Below are 25,485 nucleotides of genomic sequence, written 5' to 3' on the forward strand. Positions count from 1 at the left end.
TTATGTCAACAGAAATAATATCTATGTTTCTGAGAAACCTCTTTATTCTGCATTGGATGAGCCCAGTGGGAGCGGCTGGACATGGGACTACAGAATAGGAGGTGTACAGGCACAGCTAGTACAATATTGTCTGCATATATAAATAAAAAATAAGGTCCTTTTCTTTTTTATGATACATCTCTTGACCATGAGCGGGGAGGAGAAATGTCAAACAGAACTTTCATATGGCACACAGGACATCCACACACTGACATGTCATTTTTAACATTAATCAGACTGAACTGAGGGTGAGGTGACAAAGAAAAGACATGCCCCATTCCTTAATATCCATCTCAAACATATCCAACCCTCAATACTCTTCATAACACAATTTATGTTGCATGTATGAAAAAATCATGGATTAAAAAAAGTTAAAAGCCTATCATATCCACTCTGTATATCACTGCCTTCAACAACAAAGTTGTGAGGATGAATTAATCATATTAACATGAAATGAAAAACAACATAAAACCTCCTTGATAATGATGAAAAGGGGCAAGAAGGCAGTTTATCATCTGTTCACTGTGGTGCCTCAACCATCCTCTCCTTCTCAGGGTCAGTCCTCAGTGGTGAGGGCCTCCACAGCCTCCAGCAGGTGCAGGGCCAGACTGTACTGGGCGTGGTTCTCTGGGAGGATTTCAATCAGACGGCCGACCAACCTGCTGGTCTGCGGCAGGGGGACCAGGGGGCACCGCAGCTCACTGGGGTCCTGCAGCACACAAAACAAATTATGTACATTACAAACAGGCAGTTAGGCCTTTCAGTACATAACTGTAACTGTACAACCCCCAATTAGGTGATATCAATATTTAAAGAACGTAATGCAACACAACTGTGTCTGAGCGTTGCAGCCTGCAGGCTCTAAAGCATAAAAAAACAAGAGAGCAGCATTTTGGGTTCACTTCCACTTTGTCACACTCAACATGTCCATATGCATTGGCATATTTATGACAATCTCATTGTCTATTTCTTTTTCTCTTCCTTCTGTGCAGTAGGTAGAGCAGTTCACATTCCTAGAAAGACACCATGTTTGTTCATTACTGTGGTCGTGGAAACCCTCTGAATGGCCCTGTATTGGCCCTTTGAAGATATTGGTGATAAAGTTTACAAACAAATGAGTGCAGAACGACAAAAGCAAAAAAAAAAAAACCTTAAACAACATTGAGGAAGACAAAATGGTAAATGATGGTCAGAAAATACAGACAATAACAAACAGACATAATGTAGTTAGTGTGCAGAAGGAGTGACTATAGTGACAGTATGTGTTAAAGTATGTTTTGGGTGATATTTGTATGAGTGGCAGTGTCATGTATTAATGTGTGCAGTCTGGAATATGGCTTCTGAGTGGTGGGAAGAGTATATATATATATATATATATATATATATATATATATATATACACACACACACATATATATACACACACACACACACACACACACACACACACACACACATACATATATATATATATATATATATATATATAAAACTATATATTTATATAACATCACAATATTTCAACAATCATAATTATATTATATACATAATAATGAGGGTGGATATTTGATTAGCTCTACATTAGTAGGAAAACGGGGAGGGGAGAGATAGAAGGAAAGATAAGTATGTTGCTGGGTGAATGTGTAATGTAGGTGTGCGTGTGTCTCAGGAAACAAGAAAAAAATATATAATAATAATAATCATGGTGTATGTGTAATGGCTGATATGGTAAGATAGTTGACAGTTTTTCAATGACTGCTATGCAGAATGAGTGAACTGGTTGGCAGGCCCAAGTGGCATGAAAATAATAATCGTCTGTGCTACCCAAAGTGCATTGTGAACAGATATCTGTTTGCCAATCCCATTTTAAACATTTTCCCCCGGGTGATGTGCGTTCTGTAGATAGTTTTATATTGTATAAGTTGTAAATTTGTGTAAGTGGTCATGGAGAAGATGTTTTTATTCATTTGTATCCAGAAGTCAGGGTTGGGAGGCAGAGCCAAGACCTTTTCCCATTTTGTGAATGGAAGTGTTATGGAGATATCTGACAGGGATATAAATGTATAAAGTTTTGAGATTATTTTTTATGAGTTTGTAATTTCCCTAATCTCTTCACTTCACTGAGAAGGTTGTAGTGTACTGTTGGTTATGTTAATTTTAGATTTGATTATGGATTTTAATTGTTGGTAGTGGAGAAACTGGTCTCTCCCAACCTTGTACTTCTGGATTAGTGTGTTGCATGATATGAATTGGTTGTTTTGGAATAGGTGATGCAGGTGAGGGATTCCCTTTTATGGCCGTGATGAAAAGTAAAGGGGGGTCTTGTGTAGCTGGCAAATTGGGGTGTATCTACATAGCGCCAGTGATGAGTTGGTGATTTTATGTTTTTTCCACCAGGCTGCCAGAGCTGAGGAGATAGTGATGTTCTTACAGTCGTCCTGTTTCTTGATCGACTGTGGTAGGAAGGGGAGGTCTGCAAGTGAAGTGGTTTTACACTGATTTTGCTCTAAATCTAGCCATCTGTTGTTGTCTTTTTCCTTTTGAGTCCATTTGAATAAATATTATTATTGACAGAAAGTAGTAAAGAACATTTGGTGCTTCGAGGCCACCTTGTGACTTAGCATTTGGTAATGTTGAAAGTGAGATTCTCGTTTTTTTTGTTTTTCAAGTAAAATTGAGTTGTTAGTGAAGTTGGTGTTTTGAACCATTTGTCAGTGGGAGTAATGGGGAGCAGTGAGAATAAATAATTAATCGGTGGTAAAGTTTTTATTTTAACTGTTGCGATACGTCCAATGAGAGTAAGTTGTAATTTAGATTGCATAGTTCTGACAGCCTGGAGGAAATATTAGTGCCTAAATATTTGATATTGCCAGTGTGAAGTGGGAGGGTGAGTCTTGGGCTGCAGAGTCCCAGGCATCTTCGGTCAAGGGTAGAATAGTGGATTTGGTCCAGTTCATTGTTTAGTGTGAGATTGTAGAGAAGCCGGCAATGATTTTGAACATTTCTTTTAGTGACGTAGAGGGGTTTTGCAAGTGTAATAATAAATCATCTGCATATAGGCTAACTTTATCCTTGTCTGGTTCCCTGGTGAAGTGTGAAGCTCGGTGAGGTGGTCCTGTGATTACTGTGGACCTAGGTGAAGTGTACAGTGTTTTTATCCACTGGATGAACGACAAAACCAAACTTATGGAGGGTGCTAAATAAAAAGGTCCAGTTTACTTTGTCGAATGCTTTTTCTGTGTCTAATGATACAAGTATGGTTTTGTTTTGTTTTTGTTGTGATATGTTGATTAAATTGAAGAGTCTGCGGATGTTATCTGAAGCATGTCTGGATTTGATTAAACCTGTCTGATCTGGGTGGATAAGTAGCAGGGTGTTTTTGTAATAATTTTGAGGGGGCAATTACTGGAAGGGTGGGTTGGGTCTTTATTTGGTTTTAATAGTAGTGTCATTGCAGCGGTGTTCATGTGGGTGGGTATGATTTCTGTAGTTACTTTGTAGAATAATGGTGACAAGAATTCTGCATTCCCTAGAGTGACTTGAAATCTGGATCTTAGAGTGATGTATTGAAACACCATCTTGTGGGAGACTTGACATGCGCTTCAGTTTTTACCGACAAGGGTACTGGAGCGTGATCACCGATCATGATTAGATGAATTGTGTAATCTTGGATGTGTTGGTGAGTGAGTTGCTTACAGAAAGAAATCAATTCTGGAGGAAGATTGGTGGAGAGAGGAAAATATGAATATTCTCTGGATGATGGGTTTCTCATTCTCCAACTATCGCCACATCCACAGTCATTCATGTACTGTTTTATTATTTCAGTTGAGCGCCAGTGTCTTGAATTACCAGATGTACTAGAGCGGTCAGTTGTGGGGTTGATGACAGTATTCAAATCTCTGGCTTTTATGATTTGTTGAGTTACATAGTAAAGAGAAGAAATTTTGAAAAAAGAATGGGTCGTCATTGTTGTGGCCATAAATATTAGCAAGTGTGAATGTTGTTTGGTAAATAGATGCGTTGATGATGATAAATCTTCTCTGTGGATCAGTTTACTGTTTACTGTTGAGTGTGGATGAGAATATTTTACCAAATTGTTTGAATCTAAGATATTGTAGTTCCGAGTTTGTTACAGTAGGTGGGTCTCTTGTTTTAAAACGTATATCAGCCTTTAATTCTATGAGATGATTGATGATTTTGATCCGTTTGGTCTGTGTTCGGAAGCGACGTACATGTACATGTTACCTCCACCTTTGCATAAGAGAGCACACTAAGTATGTTCACTGGGGACACACGTTTGAGCCGGCTGGGCCAGGCACTGTCATTTGCGTTTGTGTGGATATGAAAGGATCAGAGCATTCTCAGTATCGGCTGTAAGTATTTTTGGAATATGACTAACAGATATTAAACTGGTTTGAATATTGTTGGCTACAGAATGTTTTACAGTTTGGTAAAAATAAACATTTGTTTCTATTAAACAGTGTTTGAAGAAGGTTAACAACTTCTTCTTGACATTACCTTCTTTGACTTTACATTTGCTCTTAGGACATTATTTTCACCGCATTTTCTCAGACAGTGTCCGGGACCTTTACTAATTTCTACTGCAGACATTACCAGGCTAACATTAGAGATATGCCTTTCTTTCTAATTGCTCTGTTTGATAAACATATTTGTTCATATTTCAATGGGAAGCCTTCTTGTTTTCGACAACTCAAAATTGTAATACCTCTGGCCACAGCTATAACCGGAGTGCAGAGGCATAAACACTGTGTATGGGTCTGTTCAGATTGAGTCTGATTGTGTTGGGTCATTTTTAAAAATGAATATGCACATCCAGTTTGGATAGTTTTTTCCATGGGTCCATTTCAGATCGAACCTGTCACCTCTCCCTGTCTAGTTATTATTTAAAAAATGACTCTGGAAAAACTGGTAAGGTTTTTCAGCAGTCTGCCAGCTCCTGCAGACAGTAATGTTATTGTTTATAGGATTTGTGGTGCAGGGGATCTCTGTAAATACAGGAAGACAAGGGTTGAACTGAATGGAAAATGCTGGGTATAAAACGCATTATGGAAAAGAGCATCTAGTCTCATATGAACCTGTGACTGAAATGTCTCTAGTGTATAAGATGACATAGTTTTTGTCTCTCACCATAGCCTTGAGCCATGTGCAGAGGGTGGGGGGCAGGCGAGCCAGCAGCTCCATGGCAGCCTGCGTCTGGCTCTGGCTGTGGAGCAGTGAGTAGCTCAGTCTCTGGCCAGTCAGCACCAGCAGCTGGGAGCCCAGTACGTCCTTATCTTCCACCTCTAACATCACCTGGGTGAGAAGATGTGAATCCCCACATTTAATATGAAATGTCAGAGCAGAACATTTGATTGTATGACTTTAAGAAAAGTAGTGGCATCCAAGTTTTAGCTACTGTCTCCTACAAAGAAAGTTCCCCTATCACCTCTTCAGCCCGGAGGTCCAGGCCCTGGTTGTAGAGCTCGCAGACGATGTGCCGTCTCAGGATGTCTGGGTTGACCTGCAGCAGGGAACCCAGCTCCAGACTCAAGGAGGGCCACCAGTCAGCCTTTGGGCCACAAGAGGGGACAGGTGGGGAACTTGTGCCTGAGGTTGAGCTGGAGAAATCATCAATAGCCTGCACCCAGCTGGTCAGCACCCTGAGGAGGAACTGCAATGGAGTAGATATGACATAAAGATGAGACAACAGGTATAGAGAGTGAAGAGGCAATAGAATGAGAAGAATGTTGAAACCTACAATAGTCCACCTCTCACCTCTTGTCGTAGTGAGACCAGGCCTGGGTCCATGTCTCCACTGGGCATCAGCTGGATGGTTGTGAGATCTCTGAAGAAAGCATTCTTACCCTGGAATGAACACACACATGTTGGTGCAAAAATATTTTTTCTGACTACAAAATATGCATAAATACTACAGACTAAAAAGACTAAAAGACCACACAAATATTTCTAACAAAATACAAATACAAATAAAGGAATTCTGATTCTGATAAAATGTATTTTTTATGATAACAACAGCTCTAAAATGTGCATGTGTTTGTCAGTCAGTCTCCTCACCTTGCTGTCAAACAGGCTGAGTGGTTTGACCTTTAGACTGAAGGTCATAGCAGCATGTAGCAGGGAGGCTAACAGGCAGTGGTGTTGCACCAGGGGATAGTGCACGCCTCTCTGCTCCAGGGCAAGTTCAGCTATGGATGCAGGGCCCTCTGCCCCACACCACACCTCCTCCACAGACAGCTCTGGAGCAGAAACCTCCTCCACTGCAGAGTCCGCCTACATGAAAAAGTAACAGAGGAGACAATAAGGACAAAGGGTTGTGTGCTTCTAAAGAACTTATTCACAACTCACAGTTTAATTCACAGTTGACACAGTAGAGTTCAGAACACAGCACATGCAGATAGTCACCCTATAGTCAACTGTGTTTGGCTTGTTCTTACTTCAGTTGAAATGTTTAAGCTTCACTGTGTAGAATGATGTATGCACAGAGTTTGAAGGAAAGTTTCTGTGCTCACTTTAAATCTCAGTCTCCATACCAGCAGGCTTTGTGACATCACAATGAGAAAGGTAGTCTATTGTGGTCCAGTATGCACGTTACACCTTGTGGAAACACTGAGAAGTGTCTTTCTCAGTTAAGTAGGATATGTTACGTCTACCAGTTAAACTTTTAAAATGACATTTTCTATACTTTTTTCAATGAGGGAGAATGAAGATGTGTAATTTTAAGAATTTTAACAAGGTGTTAACTATTAGCTGAACTATTTTGTATTTTTCTGTCCTAAAAACAGGAGGGGATCTTTAAGAAAGCTAACTAGCTAATAAATCAGATGCATATCAAGCATTGGTGTAGTTAGTAGTGGTGGTGCTAGTAGTGATCTGTTTCTCCATGCTTTTTTATGAAATGTCTTTACTTACATGGTAATTTATAAAAGATAAAGGGCACTGATTTTTAACCAATACTCCAGTCACCTCCATAAGGATCTGCAGCAGCTGGACACAGCAGCCAAGGAAAGACGTCATAGCTTTGTCTCCCATCCCAACATCCTGCACACATGAACGCATGTCCTTAATATATGCAGCTTAATACTTTATTTGCAGTAGTTTACATTTAAAAATTATATTAAACCTCTAATATATCAAAGCTGCCATCATATATTTGTATCAACGATGATGTTTTAGAATTTATACCAAAACAAATACTTACCCGTCGACATAAGCGATCTTTAGGTGCTTTCCCCACCTAGAAAAGATAAGCATAAACAGTTTATGCACTGTATTGCCTCACAGACAACAATGCCTTCTCTCAGGTGGACAATGTACTGTCAGTGCATGACTTACCTTCTCCATGAGGTAGGCTGCTGCTGACAGCCGCTTGACGATGAATGTACTCCACATCATTGTACAAATACCTGTGAAGAAGGTGCAATGAGAAAGTCCGGTGAAAAGACACTTTTCATATCTGACATATCTGAGCTGGTATTTTACACATATCTGAAGAAATGTACACCCTTTTCCACAACATATTATGATGTACAGTAGATTTGACATATTATCATATAAAAACCGAGCCCCTCACCTAATTGGATATGTGGACTGGAGACCAGCCTCAAATGTTCCACAGCCCAGCACAAGTGTCGACCCTCCTGAGAAGAGAAGCAGGTGTGAGTTCAGATTTAGGAACAAATGCCACCGTTTCTGTGTTATCCTTTTTCTTGGATATTTGAAAATGTGCTGTTCCTTGCCTGCCTGTGTCTTTGAAAGTAGTAGTAATATACACTAGGGCTGGGCGATATGGACCAAAAATCACATCTGGCTTTGATTAAAAAAATGCAATCCCTGTTTGAAAATATACACCTGCACAACATGTACATTTTAATAAAAAATTATATAGGCTAAAATAAATATCAGTGCTGTATGTAACTCTTTGCACATAGCAGTGATGCTACAGAGGTTGCAAGTTTTGCAGCATGTGTCACATCTGTGGCATGAGTATAAAAGTATCAAGTAGGTTCATTATAGTTTGAGGAAATTAAATTTCTGTGTTTGGGGAGTTCAAAAACACATCTTCCATGGCCTTTCAAATGAATATAGTGCTGAAAAAATACTCACAATGTTAGAATATCTTTGCTTATTTATTATCATTATTATTATTAATGCACATAGCACAGAGAGAGAGTTTGTTTGGTTCTATATGTCCTGGGGTTTTTAACACTTTTAAACACAACTCTACTTGCCAAAAACGCAGAAAATATCTATCTATGTTTGTATACGATGAGTGAATGTTTACCTCTGGGTCTTTGTTCCACTGCACTACATATTCCCAGCAGCAGTGGGCGAAGAGCAAGTCAGGTGAGAGGGAGTGTGGGAACCGCTGGCACACTGCTACCAACAGCTCTGGAAAACACAGTGGACAATGTGGATTTAATTTTGAGCGTTGAGGGTAAAGAGGTTATATCAAATAGTGTACACTGCAGCAGTCATTACATTGCTCAAGTATTGCTGTGTTAATCTACAGATTACTAACAAGAATAAAAGGTGCTGTTAAAGCTCTTAAACATGAGAGCTGACGTGTGATTTTATCCAGCATTTTGAGTCAGTTCTTGACTTCCTTCCTGCAACTACATATTCCTTAGTCCTGACCTGCTGTCCTGTCCGTGTCCTCCTGGCTCTTCCCCTCCTGCTCCTTTAGTTCTTCTTGAGCCTTCTGCTCTAGTTTGTCATCTGCCTCGTTGTCTTCTTTATTTTGGAGGATTTCCTTCAGCCGCTCAGGGGCCAAGTTTTGCCTGAACACCCACTTGGAGACACTGTCGGCGATGCCACCTTCATAGATAGACGTAAAATGAAAACAATGACAAAGACAAAGAATGAGATTCTGTCTCATTTAGCCACAACCACAATATAGATACTCAAAGAAAGAAACAAATACAAGAAGAAAGTGAAAGACTTTAAGCTCATTTAGAAAAAAAAACATAATCTAAAAATGTCTTTTTGCTGAGCATTACCTGTGCCTCCCTCCAGCAGTGTTTTGATGGAGCACTGTGCTGCAGCACCCCCTGCTGCTCCCTGAGGAGGAGGCACCAACAGCAGAGTCTGCAGCACCAACACATCCTCTAGCTGGCGCACACACACCACCCACTGCTCCAGCTCAAGGGACACCGCCTCCCACTCTGACTGCAACTGTGTCATACAAGAACAGAAAATAGGCTGAGTCATGACTGTGCTGTAAGTGGCTGACATTATGACTGGTAGAGGAAGAGTTGTATTGCTGTAGTACTGTAACTTTAAAGTGAGGTATTCTCAAATTTCATGTGGCAAATTTTGATAACTACTTTATCCTTGGGGTCTTTTGGATGTTCCAGACAAAGTTAAAACCAGTGAAAAATAAGTAATTGGTGAGGTTTAGAATACATATACAAAGATTCACAAAAGTGATGAAATTTAGCTTTGAGGGCCAAACTTCAAATATTCATAACTACAAAAGTATTTAAAGTACAGCTATAGAAGTTTTCACATGAATTCTTTTATATATATAATCTATGACATGTACTGAATAAAAGTTATAAAGTCTGGGTGACCCAAAACAGCTGGTTTCAGTAGAAATTATTACAACTTTTGATGTAAAATCATCTGTATGCCCAATTGTGACATCACAGCTAGAACAGTCCATAGCATTTTATTTGAACTTTATCAGTTTGTAAAGAAGGTAGGGGAGTATCACCTCCTTGCTTCAACAACTCATAAAATGACACATCTTGCTTCAAAGTCTACCCCAAGATTAAAACAATTCATGTTCTTCATAATCTCTTTTTCCATGGCCCTTGCTGCTGACTGTGTGTATATGTGTGTGTGCACGTGAGATTTTTCTACCTTGCTGTCAGCCCGGCTTGTGATGCTAGCCTTGACAGCACGGTGGGCAACAAAGGCAGCCAGCAGTGCAGCAGCAGCATTATGGGACTGGATGCACGTGCTGCGAACTTGCTGCCACCAGGGGGAGACAGACTGGGTGTCCCATGACTCCTCAACTGCACCTAAAGGGCAGGAAGAAAAAGAAGTGGTAACTCCTCTCATCCCTTTTCACAACCGGTGATGAGTTGACAGACACTTAGGCAACAAGTCAGCACACACTGGACACACACATGTACCTTTCATGTTGCTGAGGGCGATGAGTAGTGTGTGTAAGTTTCTGACAGTTTCTTCTGGTTTCTGTAGCACCTCCTTCTCTCTTTGCAACCACACACTTAACAACAGAGACTGAAAGGCGGAGAAGGGGGTTAAAATGCAACATTAGAAAAAAAAAAATTAGAAAGATGGCACAAATAAAAACTAAAGCTGCAATTAATTGATTAGTTGTCAGCTATAAAAAGCCAACTATTTCGCTTATCATTTAATCAGTTTGAGTAATTTTCTAAAAAAAGGAAAGTCAAAATTCTCTGATTCCAGCTTGTTAAATGCAAATATTTTTTTTTACTCCTCTATGACAGGAAACTGAATATATTTGGGTTGTGGACAAAACAAGACATTTGAGGATGGCATCTTGAAGATGATTTTAGGAAACACTGATCGACAGAAGAATTTTTAATATGAAATGAAAACTACATATCTTAATAACTTCCATATATTATGACATCTGTCTGCCAATTTGTGACAATGTATCAGCTGTTTAATTTCTTATTCCCCTCTAGACATTTTCAACCCATTCCATAAATCAGTCTTCTCCTCCATCTTACCAGTAGCTGCTGTGGACTGATGCCAGCCTGCTGTAGAGTGTCACACACTTTATGGAGTGGGCTTTTTCCACACAGACAACCCCAGAACATACAGTTCCCTGCAGAGGACACACAAAAGCAGAGTACTCAATCTGGATTGGTGTGATGTACTCCCTTTATGTCTGATGTCACTGAAATTTCTGTATATGAAATGTTTGTTTGCGTTTCCTTTCTCCTTCACAGTCCTCATTGTGTAAATCCTACCAGCAGCATTACATCTGCAGCTAAAAAACTGGCACTGCCCCACAGGTATCAATTAATTTGATGTGCCATACTGAGATTAATAAAATGCTACAGATAATGGCCGCGTTTCCCAGATTCGATCGTTCTTAAGGACTTAAGAACGCTCTTAAGAAGGGTTCGGCTAAGAAGGGGCACTAAGATACGGGTGTTTCCCAGACGCGTTCTTAACTGCCTTCTTAGGAGAACCTTAAGATCAAGCCAAAGAAGCTTCTTAAGAAGCTCTTAGTGGGAGCTGTCCACCGCGCTGCTGCTGTGCTGAATCAATCGATGCCAGGCAAATCGATCACCCACCTCTTTATCAGTGCATAAGTGTGTGTGCTGTCAGACCGGGCTGTCCAGGCAAAGAGATCCAACGGCCGTCACATCTCCGCACGGAGCAGCTGGTACTTTGCCTGGGCAGCCCGGTCTGACAGCACGTCCAGTGGAGAGAAGTGCTGACGCACGTATGCATTTATGTAAACTCTAGCTTCGCGCACGGCGACGCTGATGGTTCACAGCGAGAATGTGCTGTGCGTTTCTCACACGCGCGGACTTTGACAACGCATTTATATACTGTAGAGTAGCAGGTGAAGCCTCTCTGGATGAGCTTCAGCTGAGTTTAATACATCCGTTCCCTTGATATCTGTGAAATGCCACAGGGTTGTTGTTTTTTCATGTGTAGTACTATAAACTTACCGTACTATAAACTTAAATGTGTAATTCAATAAAAAGTTTTTTTTTCATCTACCATTTTCTTATTTTTTTAATGCGCCAATGGTCCGCAGCTATGAGCGCATTTCAACACTGAGCATTGTTTTATTATTTCGCAAAGTGGATGATATAAATTTCCCTGACGCGCTTGATCACTGAGCATTCGGTCACTAAGAAGGCTGTTAAGAGTGGGTCAGCTCGATCTTACATTTCCTTCTTAGTGAAAGATCTTCTTAAGCTAAGAGCGACTCTGGGAAACGCATCCTTCTTTCACAGCGTTCTTAAGAGCGCTCCTAAGAAGATCTTAGCACTTAAGAGCTTCTTAACGAATCTGGGAAACGCGGCCAATGTCTTTCATTTTTTACTGTGTCATGGTATTCATCACAGTTACTGTGTAAAGGTCAAAGCATGTAACGTTGCCATACCTAACTGATTCCATTCAGTTTCAGACCCACGGATCACCCTCAACTCCCCCTCCTCGGTGCACTCCATCTGGGAGAGAAAGGCTTGGGCAGGCAGTGGTGAGTCAGGCGAGTCCTGGGCAAAGGAAACACTTGGTCTCGAGGTGAGCTGGGAGTAGCGTTGCATGGTGGGACCAACACGGGACAGTTCCTCCTCTATGCCTTCGAGGGAGTCCTGCAGGGTGAAAACACATGAGTGTTGATCGTGGCGTTCTGAGGAACAATAAAGAGCAAGCAACAACACTGACCCAATTGGTGGCTTTACCACAAACCTCATTACTATTACTTGGAAAAATGCTTATGAGAGTAACCTTAACAAGTTTTCTGTATGTGTACGTGTGTTTCATCTCACATTTGTTGAGTAGGTCTCTGTGTCTGCAGCAGAGTGCAGGTTCTGGATGTCAGTATAGAGCTGAAGCAGTTTCAGCTGTGAGGAGCAGAACTGAAGTAATGCATCATCCACTTCCTCGGGGTCTAATGCACAAATACAAATGCATAAATAAAGACCACTGGTGTCTTACCATGTACGATATGTACATGTGTATCATTTTACATTTCAGGCATTTACCTAAGCAAATTATTTTGAAATCAGTTCATGACACTTATTATGACATCTTAGAACAGAACAATCTGTTTTCTTCTTAATAATAAACTGGTAATTTACCTTGTTGCTTCAGAGTGTCATATAAGGAGCATGTGATGTTAGTGAGACAAGAAACAGGAGGATTCTTATTTGACAGCAGAGACTCCAATGCCTAAAAGGAAGTGTAAAAAGATTGCACTTACAAATGTGGCTGTTATTGCTGAAGATAATTTGCCTCTCTGTTATTGTTAGGTCATTTGTACTATATTTTTGGTCAAACCTGCTTCTTAATGGCAGGGTGTTTGATGTCCAGCAGCACACTTTTAGCTTCACTCTCCAAAATATCTGAAAGAAAAGATGGATAAAAACAAACAGGAATACACAGATTCACACCTCTCTCATCTCATACACTTTTGCTCTTGTATCTCTTACCAGGCTCCACCTCTCTGCTCCTGAGTAGAGTAGTCAGTCTCTTTAACAGGTGTATATCTTTGGCTCGCTCGCTCTTCTTGTCACTGAAATGAAGACAACACAGAACAATGGGGTTTGGATGGATTGCTATCTTTAATAGCTTGACTGGGGACAAGGTATCCCTCTGGTTGAAAACCTTGGCTGTAAAAGTAAATGATAACCAGTGCAGTTGCAGTTAAATTTCCTTGTGGCGTGGCTGAGGGTGGTAACTGTGTAGTTATGACATCACAACATTACAGAACAGCTGACAGCTCTTTCAAAGATGCATTTCCTAAATCCAAGTTGTGTGCATTTCTCTATTGATTTTGTAGTGTAAAACTCTATTATTATCTATTATTTATATTATTATAAGAGAAAAGAAACATGTATCCAGAGTGCACACAGAGTGGTACCGACGGTACCTTTACAGCTTAGCTAATCAGACACTCAATGTACAAAGCTAATGGAGGTAGGCATTGGATACGAAAGAAAGGTCAACCAATAACAAGGGCCACAGAAAAAAATCGGGCGATGTCATCCACCATTAGAATTGGCCCTCAGGGGCGGGTGTTTAAGAAATTGGTGGAGACCCTTCAGCATAAAAGCAGGAGTGCGGAGAGAACTTGTTTAGTTTGCTCCTGGGACCTAACTCACTGTTTGTTGGTGTTGCTGCCTTGTAGAACCCAGTAAACTCCTTTGTACCAGACTCTGCACCTCTCCAGTGATCTTCTTCGAGCGTATTTCTTGATTCCAGCCTATACTTAAGACTATGATTTGGTTAAGTGTTGGACCAAGTACCAGGACCCATCTGGCCCATTTCCTGGTCACTTCGGACTCAACAATTTTGATACTCACAGTATTTATACAGTACCTAGCATTGTCTCAGAAAAGACAGGAAATCTTAATTTCTATAAAATGGGACCTTTAACATTCTTGAGCATTTAGTGTGTGTGCAGAAATCTGCAACAATCCCTACAAAAACACTAACTGAGTAATTGTTTTTTGTATGGCTTAAATAAGTGAGATAAAACATGCTGATTTGCATGATCTTTGAGGTTACTATGCATGTGTGTGTGTGTGTGTGTGTGTGTGTCTTTCTGTCTGTGTACCAACCTGAGAGCCAGGTGGAAGGGGATGTTAACTGTCCTCAATGCTCCCGTGATGGGATCCAGCAGACACACCTGCTGGGTGTGGAGCTGCCACCCCTGACTGGTCACACTATTCACCCCCATCAGACGGTAGCCCGCATAAAGCAACCTGTAAGCGCGCGCGCGCACACACACACACACACACACACACACACACACACTGGTTATAACAAAAATTAATCATTTAATCGTTGTTTTTAAATATACATTACTGTGTGCTATTCTCCAGTTTGTCTATATGCTTCTATTGTTTGCTAAATATGAGGACGCACAGGTGCTGTTTTTTTGTGAGGAACAGCTGTAAGTAAAAGTTAACATCTTCATTTTATTTGCATTGTTTATACCTGCAGTGTTTGCCCACTGTGAAGGCTCCGACTCGAGGCCCCTGCTGCATCGCCCAAACCTCCAGGATTCCCCTACGTGGGGCGTAGATAACCAGGAACAGAGCATGGCGTCTAGGGAGGGCAGAGGACGGGGAGAACTCCCGATCGCCTCGCTCCTCTGGAACCTGCAGCCAACCCAACTGAGCATCTCGGTAACCTGCAATTAAATTAATCAAATTCAAATTCAAATTCAAATTCAAATTCAAAGGGGGCTTTATTGGCATGAAAGTTTAACAACAATTTTGCCAAAGCATATGTCCAAACACTTGGACAGAACACAACAAATAACAACACAAACACAACACCAAGATTGATTTACATCAATTATATATACAGTATATACAGTGTGCGTGTGTGTCACTCTCATCTCTCTCATCTCTCAACAGAGAGAAGAGAAAGGAAATATACAAGAAGGATATAAAAGCTGTATATCTTGGCAGGGCTCCGCTTTTAACCTATTCAGTATAGAATAGTATAGAATAAAAAACAAAAACAACTCTATTTTAATCACTTTTTAGTCTTTTCTCTCTACTTTATCCTCACCTTTCCACATGCGAATGCAAATGCCCCTGGCCAAGTCCAGCAGTGTGACTCGACCAAAGTCGTCTGTAACTCCAGCCAGCGTGTTGCAGGGGGACAGACAGATGGACTCGCCGTGGCGCCGTGAGTCTGGGAGACCAAATCTATAGGAGAGGTCAGATTTGAGAGTGAGGATGATGAAACAAGCTTCACGCTGCCAATATCAATAGGAGACAACAGGGGATATTTGTGCTGAGATATCAAGATTGGTACCTGATCCCCAACGGTGTTGCAGCCTCCACCTTGGGCTTGTGTTTCTGAACAGCCTCCTCTTCACTCTTGTTTTTGTTCCAACCTAACCATCCACTGAGAGGAACACAGCAAGAGAGAGTGATGACACAGTGAAAAATAGTAAGAAAGAGAGTGAGCAAGAATAACGTGATGTAAAGAAGAGTAAAAGAAAAGGTTATACAGGAGAGGAGGTGACAGACAACATACACTTGAGATACACTAGGAAAAGAGTGAAAGGAGACTCGGACGATGAAAGCAAACTACCCTTCTCTATGGATTAAGCTGGCATTGAGAAGAGAACAAGCGATAATTCAAAGTATTGATTGGGCTGCTTTGTGCTGTTGAAGCAGCAGATGATTGTCAACAGTGCTGCAGGAAACAAAATCACAGATGCACTGAAACACCAGACAACCCCGTTTGTCGTTAAAAAAATTGCTGTAAGTTTTGCTAAAACTACTATTAATCAATGCAGATAATGTTGCTTATAAAAATACGGAAGCTTGGTTTTACACACACATACACACCTGGCAGCACTGAAGAGAGCTGAGGTGAGTTTACTGGCCACAGCCAGAGCCACATGAGAGAGGAGAGGTTGGGAGCTTCCCTGAACAAAGACAGAGAGGCACAACAAACAGCTGAATTGAATCTCAAAAAAGCATTAATTTACACACTTGTCTTTGCATCGTCCTTTGGATGTCATTATCACCACTTGTACTAGGGGTGTTGCAATATACTGGTACTGACAATAACTGTGAAGAAATACCATTCTTGTGTGGATAATACACATATGATAATACTGTATAGATAATCCAGTGCCGATGTTATGCCATGTGGATATTTTCTTTGTCAGTTCATCTAGGTGCCATTTCACTATTCATTAAGTGTAATTGTTTGCTTTTGTACAATAATGCTTACAGACTTTCTCTCCACCTCCCTAGACTCATTTTGAGTTACAATTTATTTGCCAAAAAAGACACAAAACACAAAAAAAAGTAGAAGTTATATTCAACTGATAGCATTTTTTATTTTTTTTATTTCTAGATATCATGATAATATCATTGTCATGAATACGTGTGATCATGATAACCATGTAGTGAATATCTGATATCGTGACAGCATTTTTGCTTGGAAAAAATTCTTATCAGAAATAAATAGCTTGACTTGCTCCATCTCTCTCTCACTCACTCACCTCTACAGCATAGTAAAAGCCTGTGTACGGCCCACCTCCCACAGTCACATACTGGCACATGGCAGGGGGGCTGCCCTTGACTGAAGCATTAAATCCCCCCAAGATAGATGCATTCCTCATCTGGTCAAACACACACAGCGTCATAATGCCTAACAGCAGGAGAGATGAAGAGAGAACAGGGATGAACAGAGATGTACTCTGCTGTGATAGAAAAAACATTAATTCGGCATTTTATTCTAAATAACACCATCTCTTCCACTGCATGAGATGTTTTATTCACTGTAGTGCACACATACAGTCGTGGTCTAAAGTTCATTCATCTTTTCATTCATCTTCCTCCGCTTATCTGGGGTCGGGTTGCAGTGGCAGCAGGCTCAGTTGGGAGCTCCAGACCTCCTTCTCCCCAGCAACACAATTCCAGCTCCTCTGGGAGGATCCCGAGGCGTTCCCAGGCCAGATGAGATATGTAATCTCTCCAGAGGGTTCTGGGTCTGCCCTGGGGTCTCCTCCCAGGTGGACGTGCCCGGAAAACCTCCAAGGGGAGGCGCCCAGGAGACATCCTAATCAGATGCCCGAACCACCTCAACTGGCTCCTCTCGACGCGAAGGAGCAGTGGCTCTACTCAGAGCTCCCTCCGGATGTCTGAGCTTCTCACCCTATCCCTAAAGCTGAGCCCAGCCACCCTATGGAAAAAACTCATTTTGGCCGCTTGTAGCCACGATCTCGTTCTTTCGGTCACTACCCTACTTTCCCAGGGAGGCTGAGCAGTTTGATACCCCGATAATTGGAGCACACCCTCCGGTCCCCCTTTTTGAAAATGGGAACCACCACCCCGGTCTGCCACTCCAGAGGTACCGTCCCTGACCTCCACGCAACACTGAAAAGACGTGTCAGCCATGACAGCCCAACAATGTCCAGAGCCTTCAGCATCTTGGGGCAAATCTCATCCATCCCTGGCGCCTTGCCGCTGGGGAGCTTCTTGACTACCTCAGTGACCTCTGCCAGGGATATGGACGAGTCTTCAGACTCTGCCTCAGTTACAGAGGATGTGTTAGCTGGGTTCAGGAGGTCCTCAAAGTGTTCCTTCCACCGCCCGACGATATCCCCAGTCCGGTTCAGCAGGTCCCCTCCCTGACTGAAAACAGCCTGGGCTGAGGCCCGCTTCCCTTTTCTGAGTCGCCGGATGGTTTGCCAGAACTTCCCTTAGGCCAACCGAAAGTCCTTCTCCATAGCCTCACCGAACTCCTCCCACACCCGGGTTTTTGCTTTAGCGACCGCCAAAGCTGCAGCCCCCCTGGCCTCCCGGTACCAGTCTGCTGTTTCAGGAGACCCCTCGGCCAGCCAAGCCCGAAAGGCCTCCTTCTTCAGCTTGACGGCCTCCTTCACTGCTTGTGTCCACCAAAGATCCTTGGGTTGCTGCCCCGACTGGCACCAATGACCGTCTGACCACAGCTCTTAGCGGCCGCCTCTACAATGGAGGATCTGAACATGGTCCATTCGGATTCCATGTCCCCAGTCTCCACCGGGTAGTGCTGTGCGATATAGACAAAATTTTATATATTGATATAGCTAATTTAATATCCCGATAACGATATATATCCCGATATAGTATTTTTTCTTAGAATTATATATATATACAGTACAGACCAAAAGTTTGGACACACCTTCTCATTCAATGAGTTTCCTTTCTTTTCATGACTATTGACATTGTAGATTCACACTGAAGGCATCAAAACTATGAATTAACACATGTGGAAATATGTACTTAACAAAAAAGTGTAAAACAACTGAAAATATGCCTTATATTCTAGTTTCTTCAAAGTAGCCACCTTTTGCTCTGATTACTGCTTTGCACACACTCTGCATTCCCTTGATGAGCTTCAAGAGGTAGTCACCTGAAATGGTTTTCACTTCACAGGTATGCCCTGTCAGGTTTAATAAGTGGGATTTCTTGCCTTATGAATGGGGTTGGGACCATCAGTTGTGTTGTGCAGAAGTCAGGTGGATACACAGCTGATAGTCCTACTGAATAGACTGTTAGAATCTGTATTATGGCAAGAAAAAAGCAGCTAAGTAAAGAAAAACGAGTGGCCATCATTACTTTAAGAAATGAAGGTCAGTCAGTCCGAAAAATTGGGAAAACTTTGAAAGTGTCCCCAAGTGCAGTCGCAAAAACCATCAAGCGCTACAAAGAAACTGGCTCACATGAGGACCGCCCCAGGAAAGGAAGACCAAGAGTCACCTCTGCTGCGGAGGATAAGTTCATCCGAGTCACCAGCCTCAGAAATCGCAGGTTAACAGCAGCTCAGATTAGAGACCAGGTCAATGCCACACAGAGTTCTAGCAGCAGACACATCTCTAGAACAACTGTTAAGAGGAGACTGTGTGAATCAGGCCTTCATGGTAGAATAGCTGCTAGGAAACCACTGCTAAGGACAGGCAACAAGCAGAAGAGACTTGTTTGGGCTAAAGAACACAAGGAATGGACATTAGACCAGTGGAAATCTGTGCTTTGGTCTGATGAGTCCAAATTTGAGATCTTTGGTTCCAACCACCGTGTCTTTGTGCGACGCAGAAAGGGTGAACGGATGGACTCTACATGCCTGGTTCCCACCGTGAAGCATGGAGGAGGAGGTGTGATGGTGTGGGGGTGCTTTGCTGGTGACACTGTTGGGGATTTATTCAAAATTGAAGGCATACTGAACCAGCATGGCTACCACAGCATCTTGCAGTGGCATGCTATTCCATCCGGTTTGCGTTTAGTTGGACCATCATTTATTTTTCAACAGGACAATGACCCCAAACACACCTCCAGGCTGTGTAAGGGCTATTTGACCAAGAAGGAGAGTGATGGGGTGCTGCGCCAGATGACCTGGCCTCCACAGTCACCGGACCTGAACCCAATCGAGATGGTTTGGGGTGAGCTGGACCGCAGAGTGAAGGCAAAAGGGCCAACAAGTGCTAAGCATCTCTGGGAACTCCTTCAAGACTGTTGGAAGACCATTTCAGGTGACTACCTCTTGAAGCTCATCAAGAGAATGCCAAGAGTGTGCGAAGCAGTAATCAAAGCAAAAGGTGGCTACTTTGAAGAACCTAGAATATAAGACATATTTTCAGTTGTTTCACACTTTTTTGTTAAGTATATAATTCCACATGTGTTAATTAATAGTTTTGATGCCTTCAGTGTGAATCTACAATTTTCATAGTCATGAAAATAAAGAAAACTCTTTGAATGAGAAGGTGTGTCCAAACTTTTGGTCTGTACTGTATATATATATATATATATATACATATATATATTCAAATCAATCACATCCCAGCACTATTTTTGATAACCACATGAATTAAAGGCAGATGAATGGCACTTTCTCCTTTTATTCGTGACTTTTTGCAGGACTGTCACAACAAATAAGAATTTGATAACAAAAACTATTCCAAGCTTTTACGTAAATATAAAAAAATAACGATCTTTTACTGGGTAGGACAGCCATTAGGCCCCGCGGCTGGGTTCTGCTTCTGTATCCGCATCTGATGTAACGTAACTAGTAACGTTATTTTCGTCTTCCATTGCGCTCTCCTCCGTCTCCGCCATGCTGCTTTCTGTTTACTCCTGGGCGACCGGTGCCGTAAAAGAGTCCTTGCGGATGACGTAAAAATGCTACCACAAAGCAGTAGCGTTGCTGCAGTTACATCGCCTTCATACAATGAACTTGTTTTGAACTCAAAATTTGGATATCCAACGGTCATTCTGATGTTGAGTTGTGCTTTACACGGCGTATTAAATCACAACCATAGTGTACGTTAACGTTAGTGTAGCAACAGTGCTAAACAAGTAGCCTACACATTAAAATTACGATATAAACAACAGAGGGTTATATCCTACAGTAGACATTTTTATATCGCACTACGATATATATCGTCATATCGCACAGCCCTACCCCCGGGATGAGCGAAAAGTTCTTCCGGAGGTGGGAGTTGAAGACGTCCGCCAGACGTTCCCAGTTCAACCTCACTACACTCGTTTGGGTTTCCCAGGTCTGTCCGGCAGCCTCCCCTGCCACCTGATCCAACTCACCACCAGGTGGTGATCAGTTGACATTTCCGCTCCTATCTTCACCCGAGTGTCCAAGACAAACAGCCGAAGGTCCGATGATATGACCACAAAGTCTATCATCGACCTTTGGCCTAAGGTGGCCTGGTACCAGGTACAATTATGAGCCACCCTATGCTTGAACATGGTGTTCATTATGGCCAATCCATGACTAGCACAGAAGTCCAATAACAAAACCCCCTCCGAAGAATCACCACCGTACCATGGTGGAGGGGTTTGTGTGTCCCTGTGATCCCGGGAGCTATGTTGTCCGGGGCATTAGCTCCTGGTAGGGTCTCCCAAGGCAAATTGGTCTCAGGGAAGGGACCAGACTACGAGCAGTTAAAGATGATCCTATGAATTGGCAGCTACAGGCAAAGAGCACCTTGCCCGGTATGGGGGTACTGGTATGAAGCACTGGTATGAAGTCACTGGGGCCCCAGTGACTTCCCCTGGGGGACTGGGGGACTTCCCCCCCAGTCACTGGGGGGGGGTTTGTGGTCAAAAGTTTGCATACATTTGTAAAGAACTTGTATATCATGGAAGGTTTGAGATTCCAATGATTTCCACAACTCTAAAGTTTGCATACATTTGTATCACCAAAAACATTAATTAAGTTTGGTTCAATAATGAATTTATTAAAGGTTTTTTGAAAATGTAGTGGGTCAAAAATATACATAAAGTAATTCTAATATTTGATTAAATGTCCCATGGCCATTTTCACCTCAATTGGACAGCCATCCACACACTTCTGGTAGTCCTCTGGCTGAATGTTTAATTACTCTTCTTGACAGAATCAGTGAAGTAAACTAAATTTGTTGGCTTCCCGGCATGGTCTTGTTTCTTCAGCACAGTCCACATGTTCACGATCGGGTTCAAGTCAGGACTTTGGGAAGGCCATTCCAAAACCTCAATTCCAGCCTGATTTAGCCATTCCTTTACCACTTCTGATGTTTGTTTGGGATAATTGTCCTGTTGGAACACCCAACCACAACCAAGACCAATCTTATGGCTGATGATTTTAGGTTTTCGCGAAAAAATCTGAGATAATCCTCCTTCTTCATTATTCCATTTATTTTCATCAAAAGCACCAGATCCACTGGCAGCAAAACAGCCCCACAACATAATACTACCACCACCATGCTTGACAGTAGGTATGGTGTTCTTAAAGGCCTCCCCTTCTCTCTTCCAAACATATTGCTGGTCATTGTAGCCAAACAACTACATTTTTGTTTCCTCTGACTACAGAGTTTTCTTCCAGAAGGTTCGTTCTTTGTCCATGTGATCAGCAGCAAACTTCTGTCAAGCTAAGGCGCTACGTTTGGAGCAAGGGCTTCTTTCTTGCAAGGCAGCCTCTCAGCCCATGGCGATGCAAGACACGTGTGACTGTGGACACTGACACCTGTCTTCCAGGAGCTTCTAATTCACTGCAGACTTGCCTTTTGGGGTTTTTGGTTGACTCTTGACAATCCAGACCAATCTTCTGTCAGCAGCAGGTGATAGTTTGTGTTTTCTTTCTGATCATGGCAGTGACACAAACAAACTGTGCCATGCACTTTATACTTACAAACAGTTTTTCCACAGTTGATCTTGGGACCTGTAACTGCTTTGAAATGGCTCCAAGTGACTTTCCTGACTTGCTCAAATCAATAATGTGCTTTTTCAAGATCAATGCTGAGCTCCTTACATTTCCCCATTATAGTGCTGGTGGCTGGGTCTAATGGGTGTATCAGGCAAGCCCTATTAAAATGAACCCAGAAAAGTCATCAGCTGTTATCAAGCATAATCACTCCGAAGAAGTTAAGAGGCCATGCCACAAAGCAAATCTGATTGAAACAACTTTCTATAATCACCTTCATTGATTGTTCAGGTTGTTGTATGTATATTTTTGACCCAGCAGATTTGGCGACTTTTTGAGAAGAACCTATAATAAATTCATTATTGAAGCACACTTCATGATGTGACAAAGTAGTATGTGTTCCGCTCATTACATCAAAGAAAAATGAGAGTTGTAGAAATTGGAACATTCCAACATTGGAACTCAAGATTGCCATGATTTTTTGTGCTCGGCCAAAAAAACATGTCACACACTCACTAATATTTTGCTGGACTGCCTTGTCGTTACTCCCCAGCTGCATGTCGAGCAAGATAATGTGTGTGTGAATGTGACAAGTGTTGTAAAGTGCTTTGAGCGGCCAGCCGACTGGAAAAGTGCAATAGAAATGCAAATCCATTTACCTTTTCGTTTGCCCCTTCCCTATGATGTTATTATTGTCAAAATATTGTGAGAATTTTGTCAGTGAATCAAGAATAACAAGACATATGTGCAATAAAAAATTGCAAGAAAAATTAGATCCCCTCTGATCACTTAAACCCTGTGATGGAGTGGTAAATCAAGGGTAGGTAAAAAAAACACCAGCAGTGTGAACAAAATCAATTTCTCTTAAAAATAATAAAAGTCTCTTACCGACACTACTGTGGTCCACAATGGTCTCCATGTCCTGCAGACCCCACTTCTTATAGGCCAGGGGAGGAGGCTGGATCACATCACTACCTGCTGCTGCCGCTGGAGGAAAAGCATAGTTGATTTACCATTTGATTAGCAAATCTTTGACAAGGGATGTCATCAACTACGGCCTCTAGTTAATAGGCCCACCTTGCATTTAGCACTACCAGATGCTCTGAAGCTTGACTACCAAGCTTCTAGAAACTGTATAAGTGTGTGTGTGTGTGTGTGTGTGTGTGTGTGTGTGACTGTGTGAGTGGTAGTTGTGTGTATGTCTCCTTTGTACCTGAATGCTTTGTGGCAAACACTATCCAGCAAGACAGCAAGTGAAAAACACATCTCCAGTTAACACACTGAAAAATACTTGAATATTTAACACGACTCCTATGACTCCCATCCTACAATATAACACACACTGTAAATACTCCAGAATCCCCAAAAGATTGGACACTGTGTAAAACGTACATAAAAAATAATGCAACGATATGCCAATTATTTTTCAACTTACCTTTAATTTAATACAGTACAAAGGACTCCCAGTTTTTTTGTAAATAAACACATAAACAGGATTGAGTTAAGCACCTCTTGCAACCTGGTTCCTGCAGGCCCGCAGAGACTGAAAGAGGCTGAAGCCATCGATGGTGACCAGGGCAGCAGGGTAGAGGATACTTAACTCTTCATGCTGTGATAAGATAAAGACAATAATTATCAATTTCTAAAATATTAAAACAAAAGCCAACTATTTTGATATTCGAGTTATCAGTTTATGTCATTTTTAAAAGAAAAAAGGTAAAAATTCTGTGATTCCAGCTTCTTAAATGTTAATATTTTCTATTTTATTTACTCCTCTATGACAGTAAACTGAATATCTTTGGGTTGTGGACAAAACAAGACTTGATGAAATAATCTTGGGCTTTGTGAAACACTGATCAGCATTTCATTACCACTTCCTGACATTTAATAGTTTAAACAACTAATCGATTAATCAAGAATATAATCAAATGATTAATAAAAAATCAAAGTCATCGTTCTTGCAGTCGTCATTCCTAAGTTCAAAGAATTATCTCACCATTCAATGAATTTTGTTCTAACCTAACCATCAACTGAGAGGAACACAGCAAGAGAGAGTAATAACACAGCAAAAAATAGTAAGAGAGAGAGTAAGCAAGAGTCAAATATGATGTAAAGGAGAGTAAAAGAACAGGTAATAAAGGAGGAGGCAGCGGACAACACGCACTTGAGATACACTTGAAAGATAGTGAAAGGAGACTCCAGGGAGGACGCTAAATGAATTGTTCAACGTTTTAGGAAATAGACTTATTCACTTTCTTGTTGAGAATTACAGCAGAAAATTTATACCAAACCTGTATGGTAAATATGAGGGCACAACCAGTAGGCAGCTTAGCTTACAAAAAAGACTGGAACCAGAGGTGAAATGCTATCCTGGCTCTGTCCAGAGTAGGGATGCACAATCTCAGTCAGTGTTATTGACAGTGTTATTGACCTTCTCATCTAACTCTTGGCAATAGGTAAAAAAGGTGCATTTTCTAAAATGTTAAACTATTCCTTTGAATTTGAATATCATTTTCATGAACAGTTCTGATTGTTTAGCGTGTACATTACCTGCTCAGTTACTCCAGGATGACGAGGGATCTCGTATGTGCGACACTTGAGCCTCAATACAGGGTCCTCATGCAGCAGCTGGGCCAGGAGCAGAACCCCATTCTGACCAGAAACAATTGATGTTACATTTAATACGTTCACCCCTGAGTACTGAATGGTTTTAATTTCCTTTTGTTTCTGCTGATTGTCTGACAAAGTACATTTTTGTACAGGCTAAAAGTATACAAAAAGGAGAAATAACATTAACAAGGTACCTCTGTGTAGAAGCGGACATAGCCAGAGGTGAAACCCACTACTACACATGTCCAGTCTGGCCGCCCTGTGGAGCTCCTACACACACACACACACATTATGACATATATACATACAAACAAGCATTTTGCACCTCCACAGACACCTTCTCCATTTCTTTTATAAGTAATGCTTACCTCTTCTGGCTTGCCAGTGGTATACAGATAGAGCTGCTCACACACTCTCTGTAGTGAAAAA

The 25,485-nt window shown here is 41.6% G+C and overlaps 1 protein-coding gene across 2 annotated transcripts in view; it reads right to left on the reverse strand.

Moving 5' to 3' along the window:
- Positions 1 to 15: 15 nt before the first annotated feature.
- rab3gap2 (RAB3 GTPase activating protein subunit 2 (non-catalytic)) overlaps positions 16 to 25,485 on the reverse strand; it is a 28,043-nt gene continuing 2,573 nt past the window's right edge. The window contains exons 5-35 of one of the 2 annotated variants that reach the window (XM_084381782.1): positions 25,425 to 25,472; positions 25,251 to 25,326; positions 24,997 to 25,098; positions 23,956 to 24,055; positions 23,335 to 23,433; positions 16,778 to 16,926; positions 16,113 to 16,192; positions 15,571 to 15,663; positions 15,322 to 15,461; positions 14,740 to 14,935; positions 14,361 to 14,504; positions 13,230 to 13,312; positions 13,078 to 13,142; positions 12,879 to 12,969; positions 12,567 to 12,688; positions 12,179 to 12,389; positions 10,782 to 10,879; positions 10,197 to 10,305; positions 9,922 to 10,082; positions 9,057 to 9,231; positions 8,695 to 8,874; positions 8,342 to 8,448; positions 7,631 to 7,697; positions 7,393 to 7,463; positions 7,259 to 7,294; positions 7,024 to 7,098; positions 6,115 to 6,330; positions 5,815 to 5,904; positions 5,486 to 5,710; positions 5,188 to 5,352; positions 16 to 748 (exon numbers count right to left, since the gene is read on the reverse strand). In XM_084381782.1, the coding sequence (XP_084237908.1) occupies positions 596 to 748; positions 5,188 to 5,352; positions 5,486 to 5,710; positions 5,815 to 5,904; positions 6,115 to 6,330; positions 7,024 to 7,098; positions 7,259 to 7,294; positions 7,393 to 7,463; positions 7,631 to 7,697; positions 8,342 to 8,448; positions 8,695 to 8,874; positions 9,057 to 9,231; positions 9,922 to 10,082; positions 10,197 to 10,305; positions 10,782 to 10,879; positions 12,179 to 12,389; positions 12,567 to 12,688; positions 12,879 to 12,969; positions 13,078 to 13,142; positions 13,230 to 13,312; positions 14,361 to 14,504; positions 14,740 to 14,935; positions 15,322 to 15,461; positions 15,571 to 15,663; positions 16,113 to 16,192; positions 16,778 to 16,926; positions 23,335 to 23,433; positions 23,956 to 24,055; positions 24,997 to 25,098; positions 25,251 to 25,326; positions 25,425 to 25,472 (3,727 nt within the window). In that variant the 3' untranslated portion in view covers positions 16 to 595. Of the gene's footprint in view, positions 749 to 5,187; positions 5,353 to 5,485; positions 5,711 to 5,814; positions 5,905 to 6,114; positions 6,331 to 6,969; positions 7,099 to 7,258; positions 7,295 to 7,392; positions 7,464 to 7,630; positions 7,698 to 8,341; positions 8,449 to 8,694; positions 8,875 to 9,056; positions 9,232 to 9,921; positions 10,083 to 10,196; positions 10,306 to 10,781; positions 10,880 to 12,178; positions 12,390 to 12,566; positions 12,689 to 12,878; positions 12,970 to 13,077; positions 13,143 to 13,229; positions 13,313 to 14,360; positions 14,505 to 14,739; positions 14,936 to 15,321; positions 15,462 to 15,570; positions 15,664 to 16,112; positions 16,193 to 16,777; positions 16,927 to 23,334; positions 23,434 to 23,955; positions 24,056 to 24,996; positions 25,099 to 25,250; positions 25,327 to 25,424; positions 25,473 to 25,485 lie in introns of both variants that reach the window. The other variant, XM_084381781.1, reaches the window with a different exon arrangement.

The sequence above is a fragment of the Pagrus pagrus genome (genome assembly GCF_965226575.1).
Source record: "Pagrus pagrus genome assembly, chromosome: 18".
Taxonomy (NCBI): domain Eukaryota; kingdom Metazoa; phylum Chordata; class Actinopteri; order Spariformes; family Sparidae; genus Pagrus; species Pagrus pagrus.